This window comes from Saccopteryx bilineata, chromosome 7 (genome assembly GCF_036850765.1).
Source record: "Saccopteryx bilineata isolate mSacBil1 chromosome 7, mSacBil1_pri_phased_curated, whole genome shotgun sequence".
NCBI classification, from domain to species: domain Eukaryota; kingdom Metazoa; phylum Chordata; class Mammalia; order Chiroptera; family Emballonuridae; genus Saccopteryx; species Saccopteryx bilineata.
The window spans coordinates 41,357,047-41,363,046 of NC_089496.1; the positions used below are offsets into that span (position 1 = coordinate 41,357,047).

The 6,000-nt window shown below is 47.4% G+C and overlaps 1 protein-coding gene across 1 annotated transcript; it reads left to right on the plus strand.

Annotated features, from left to right (window-relative positions):
• The first annotated feature begins 876 nt into the window (after nucleotides 1–876).
• On the plus strand, nucleotides 877–5,435 carry IL6 (interleukin 6). Its single transcript, XM_066240007.1, has 6 exons — nucleotides 877–913; nucleotides 1,862–1,927; nucleotides 2,091–2,278; nucleotides 3,383–3,496; nucleotides 4,487–4,624; nucleotides 5,211–5,435. The coding sequence occupies exons 1-6, from the start codon at nucleotides 877–879 to the stop codon at nucleotides 5,400–5,402; spliced, it is 735 nt and encodes a 244-aa protein (XP_066096104.1). The 3' UTR covers nucleotides 5,403–5,435.
• The last annotated feature ends 565 nt before the right edge of the window (nucleotides 5,436–6,000 follow it).

Here is a 6,000-nt window from a genome sequence, read left to right on the forward strand (position 1 = left end):
CCCGTTTGAATGTTTTATCATGCGTGCATACTTCCTATTTTCAAAACTTTTCATTGAAAAGAAAAATCTGTATGCTGTTGTTGCGTCACTAAGAATTTGAAATTTACTGAGTCATATTTTCTAAAAACCAGATATGTGAAAAAAGCAATCCCACACTACAGAGACCTGTCACATGCATCACAGGGGAGCCAGGACAGGTGGCTTCCTTCGGTGCAGGAGAAAGGACTCAGCTGGGGGTGTCTGAGTTGCTCCAGACCCAAGAGCTCTGAAAAGGAAACCATTCAACCATACTCTCCCATTTTAATTTTCGAACGAACACCTCTGTTGCCATCCAGGCGGGACCCACCTCTGTTTAGAGAGTAGGTGGAAGAATGGATGACCTCGCTTTTCCAACAGGTGGGTCCTGCAGTGTTGTGCACAAAACAAAACTTGAGTACATTGATTCACGTTATAAATACCTTAGCAGAGGTCCCTGTCTTAAGTATCCCAATGAGATCCTCTTTGCATAGCAAAGAAGCCGATTTCACGATAACACTGTGTTTTGTAAATAATGTTTTGGGTGTTTTCTTTCTCTTTTTTTGCTGCTCTACAAGGGCCCTAGTTTCAGCCTGGAGCCAATCTCCTGAGCTGTCTAGGTGTCTGGGAGACTGGTGGAGCAGCCTGGTCATGAGCCTATTTGCATGAGACCAAGGACTCTCCTGCAAGAGACATCGTCACTGAAGGGGCTGAGGGAGCCAGTTCAGGCTCAGCCAATAAGAAAGGCTGGGCACTGGAGGAGAACCGTGATCAGAGCCTCGAGCAGACTTCTTCCCAGACACCTGTGGACGCAAATCAAGTCATATAGCAGGAGGGCGCTATGAACGCAAGCTCCAGATAATGCCACAAGGTCCTCTTTTGACATCCCCTAGAAGAGGTAAGTAGTATCCTCCCCACTTTTGCCCTGAACCAAATGGATGTCAGGAACTTGAGGGCTCTAGCAGACCCGGCCCCTGCCCAGGTCCTCTGGGCTCCTCTGCAGGAGCAGAAGCACCCACTGCTAGCGGTGGGGACAGCAACAGCAACTCCAGACAACTGCCTGCCACCGAGATCAGCCTTCCCCACTGGTCCCCAGGGGGCCACGAGGGAGAGAGCTGGGCTGTGGCTGACCAGGTAAGGAGGAAACGGAAATGCCACACAGTGGCCAAAAGGAGTCACGGTGCAGGCACCCCGCGCTGCACATGCAGACTCCCAGAGATAACTGCACAGAGCTGGGGGCAGCAGGCATTTCGCAGCAGCTGGCCACGGCAAGGGCCGGGAAAGCCAAGCACTGCGGGTGGCTCAGAGCACATCTCATGTGAACCAGGCTGCTGGGCTGCCGTGGTCTTGGGAACCCAGGTCAGAACCTCTTAGGTTTTCACAAAAACAAAAAAACTGGAAAACAATATCCTAGCTTATTAATCTGGTAATCATTTTTTTTAAATCACAGCCAGCCTTAGCTTCTCCACTGCCCCCCCCCAACCCCTATAAAACTCTGAGGATGACTTCAGCTTTACTTTCCTTCTCAACACATGCCAGAGTGCTGAGTCACTTAAAAAAAAAAAAAAAGAAAAGGAAAGTAGAGGAAGAGTGATCTTGCTTCTCAGGGCTCCCCAATAATGACCTCAGCAGCACTTTCCCCCTGGTTGTATTTTCTGTGATGCTAAAGGACGTCACATTGCACAATCTTAATAAGGTTTCCAATCAGCCCCACCCACTCTGGCCCCACCCCCCCTCCAAAAAAGAAATTTATCAAATGTGGGATTTTCCCATGAGTCTCAATATTAGAGTCTCAAGCCCCAATAAATAGAGACTGAGGATGTCTGAGGCTCATTCTGTCCTCGAGCCCACCAGGAAGAAAAGAGAGGTCCATCTCCCTGCAGGAAGCCAGCTATGAACTCCCTGTCCACAAGTAAGTGAAGGAAACCCTAGCCTGGGACCCGCCTGGAGACCGAGCCCAGGCGGGCCGGGCGGAGAGAGGGAGTGTGCCTTGAGGGCTGGCGGGCGGCCAGCAGCCAGAAGGCAGCTTCCCCAGCTGTGCGGTCTGCTCACTGCTGCTCTCCCCTCCGGCACAGGCGCCTTCTGCCCAGTTGCCTTCTGCCTGGGGCTGCTCCTGGTGGTGGCTACTGCTTTCCCTACCCCACTTTTCCTGGAAGAAGACTCCAAAGATGCTACCACCTCAGCTAGATCGCCACTCACCACTCCAAACACTGAAGGCCTAATTAGCACCATCCGCAGCAAAATCAATTCAATGGAATTGCAGGTGGGTAAGCTCAAAGGGGGGTGATAAAAGGCCTGTGTGGGCATTTATCTCCTTGCCCCGGATGGGGACAGGGGCTCCTGCATTGGGTGGTTTCTGCTGGGTTCCTCTGGGGCAGTTCCGATTTGAGGCCAAAGAGGCAGACTGTCTTCTGTACTTGTCCTCTGCTGCCGGTCTCGGGATTCCTTTCACTCCTGGAAAGTACAGAATGGGGCTGGAATCCATGCCCCTGGCCCAGTGCCCACTCCACACTTGACATGAACTGAGGGTCACTGTTTCTTAGGAATCCGTTTTTCCTAAATGAAAAATAAGATCTGTCTATCTTTGTGTGTGTGTGTCCCTTGCACTTTGAGTGGATGAGCACAGTGCCACCTGAAATGAATGTCCAGCTTCTCAGGGCAGTCTCAGCACTTTCAGGCTGCATGCTCAGTAGTTAGGGACTCCCTAAAGTCATTCCAGCTTATCAAATGCAAACCTGATAGCCCACCAAAGTGGCAAAATCATGGGTAGCTTAAAGCAGCTCCCAAGCTTTCAGTGCAAGGTAGTTTGGCTCTGTTTTGCAGAAAGGAAAGGACACAGGGCAGGGGCTTCGGGCACCCCAAATCTAGTTCTGGTTCTGCTGAGCCAGCTGTGTGGTCCCGGGCAGGTTCCTCACCACCTCTGCTCTTCACACACACACCTGTAAAACCATGGGATTGGACTAGGGCTAGTCCTTCCAACTGGAATAGTCGGTGGCTCGAATTATATTCACCCAATTATCATCAAAACTGCATTCATTTATTAAGTACCTACTATGTGCCAGGCACTTATTATAAATATTCTGTCTCATTCTCACAATAAACTTACATGGAGGTGTTTCATTACCCCCAGTTTGGAGAGAGGGACACTGGGACTCGGAATAGGTAACAAGCCTAAAGACACAGGTGAGCCTGGAATTGAACCCACGTGTGCCCACATCCACTAGAATCTTGCTTGCCTGGATGCTAATGGGTTGTGACTTCATTTTTCTTAGAGAACTTCCTGGCCATGGTAGAACCTGAGTAGGCCCTCTAGTGGTGTCTGTTTTAGGGGCACTTATATGATAACAGTTCTGGTATGTCTTCCCAGTTATGTAAAAACAATGAAATGTGTGCAACCAGCAAGGAGGCACTGACAGAAAACAACCTGAACCTTCCAAAACTGGAACAAAAAGATGGATGCTTCCACACAGGATTCAACCAGGTACCAATACATCACATTCCGGTTGGCTATTCCTTAGTCAGGAGTTAGCGACCTGCACGCAGGGTCTGTGTGCATGTAGACCAAGCAGGCAGCACAGAAAGCAACAGATGTAAAGAACATCATGTAAATATCCTGAAAAGGTCAACTGAAATCTTTGTAAAGGCAACTTATTTTTCATTTCCATTTATTTTGAGAGAGAGAGAGAGAGAGAGAGAGAGAGAGAGAGAGAGAGAGAAAGAGAGGAGAAGAAGGTGAAGGAGAAAAGAGAGAAAGAAGCATCAACTTGTTCCACTTTGTTTTTCCGTTTGGGTGTGCTCTCACTGATTGCGTCTGTATGTGCCCTGACTGGGGATCAAACCTACAACCTCAGCACACAGGGATGACACTTTATCCACGGAGGCACTCAGCCAGGGCCAAGGCAACTTATGTTTTAATGGCGTGGTCAGAGATGGCTTCCCTGCATGGGGTTTCCACAGCTGTCAAATGTTAGCAACTGTAGCAGGTTTCGCTAGTTCATCCTGTGTGAGGTGGTGGTTGACACACAGCCGGTTCTCCTCCTTGGCTGCCCTTAGCATTATCTGGGACTGCCCTCCCTGCTGAGGTCATTCTCTATACCTTTTTCCTTCCAGGCAGTGAGATAACCTGCTGACTTCTGATTATTCCATAAAAGATTTCAGCCCAACACTGACAAGGGCAGGAGCGCAGCCAGAGGGAAGATTGAAGGGAGAATCAGAAAAGGACTCCCATTGCCACATTCTAGCATCTGTTGAGCTTTGAGTAAAATTAAGTGATGTCTCTGTCTGTCCACTTACTTAAAATAGGGAGCCAATGCTGTCCAGTGTCTCAAACCATGATGACGCCTGAGAAGTATTTGTAGTTACCAGGGTGGCTGGTCAGAGGGAGAAGTTGTTGAATTATAGTGATTTTAGCTTTTAAAATAAATTCCATCTTTCTGACAATAACCAATTTCCCCACCATCTTTCCTCCTAGGAGACCTGCTTGGTAAGACTCAGCACCGGTCTTCTGGAGTACCAGGTATACCTGAGGTACCTCGAGGACACATACGGGGAGGACGCCAAGACTCTGCAGGGAGCAACCAGAGCCCTGCGGGAGTACCTGAGGCAAAGGGTGAGCTTCTCCTCCTCTCCTCACTTGGTGTGATGTGGGGAAGACAGTCTCTAGGAAAGCTGCCCAGACCACTTGGGAATGCAAAGCCCATTCAAAAGAGATGGCTGCACGTAAAGGAAAGGATCTGAGAAATACTTCCTGGGAGTTTAAACTTCTTTTCCTCCCTCCCTCCCTCCCTCTCTCCCTTCTTTCCTTCCTCTCTCCCTTCTTTCCTTCCTTCCTTCCTTCTTTCCTTCCTCCCTTCCTTCCTTCCTTCCTTCCTTCCTTCCTTCCTTCCTTCCTTCCTTCCTTCCTTTCTTTCTATTTTTGACTCCCTTCTGCCAAAGACATCAATAACTATATTTAAAACTATGTTAAATGAGGTGGATTTTAACATCAACTTTTAATAGCTTAAGAAATAAGAAAAGTTGCTGTGTAAGGGTGGCTCGGAGGGAAAGCACCAAGCTTATTATCTGGGGGAGTCAGGGCAGGTGGCCCCCATCAGTCTCCTTCACCCCAAACTTGAACATCTCCCCAAAACCCAGAGCACCCCTCTACTGAAAAGGATCTGTTCAATATTTAAACAATTCTTTTGGGGCTTTTTTAGATGCAGAATCCAGATAAAGTAAGCAGCCCTGACCCAACCACAAATGCCATCCTGCTGGAGAAGATGAAGATGCAGAGTGGGTGGAAGAGGACCATGACAGTGCACCTCATCCTGAGCAGCCTGAAGTCTTTCATGGAGTACGCCCAAAGGGCTCATCGGATGATGCTGCATGAGCAACAAAGACAGTCGTAATCCATGGACATTCCTTTCGCTGGTCAGAAAGCTGTCCACTGGGCACATAACTTATGTTGTTCTCTATGAGGAACTAAAAGTATGAGCATTGAGACACTATTTTAATTATTTTTAATTTATTGATATTTAAATATGTGATATTGAGTTAATTTATATAAGTGATATTTATATTTTTATGAAGTGCCACTTGAAATATTTTGTGTCAGTTCTGAGGAAAAAAAAAACATAAAATGGTTATATAGCTTGAATACCCTTGTTTCAGAGCCAGATCATTTCTTGGAATGTTTAGGCTTACCTCAAATAAATTGCTAACTTATACATGTTTTTAAAAGAAATATTTATAATGTATTTATATAATGTTTAAATTGTTTTTATACCAGTAAAAGCCTTTTAAAAAAAATCAGCAAATAAGTCTCTGTGAATCCTTTGTCGCTTACTATAAAAAGTTTCTGTCACCACCAACAACAACACAAAAAGCTACAATCACCTGGAGAAAGATATAATTGAGCACTGACAGCATGCCAGGCACCCTGCTAAATGCGCGGCATCCCTCACACACAGTCCCGGCCCGTGTGTACTCTCCGGTGGACGTGGGACA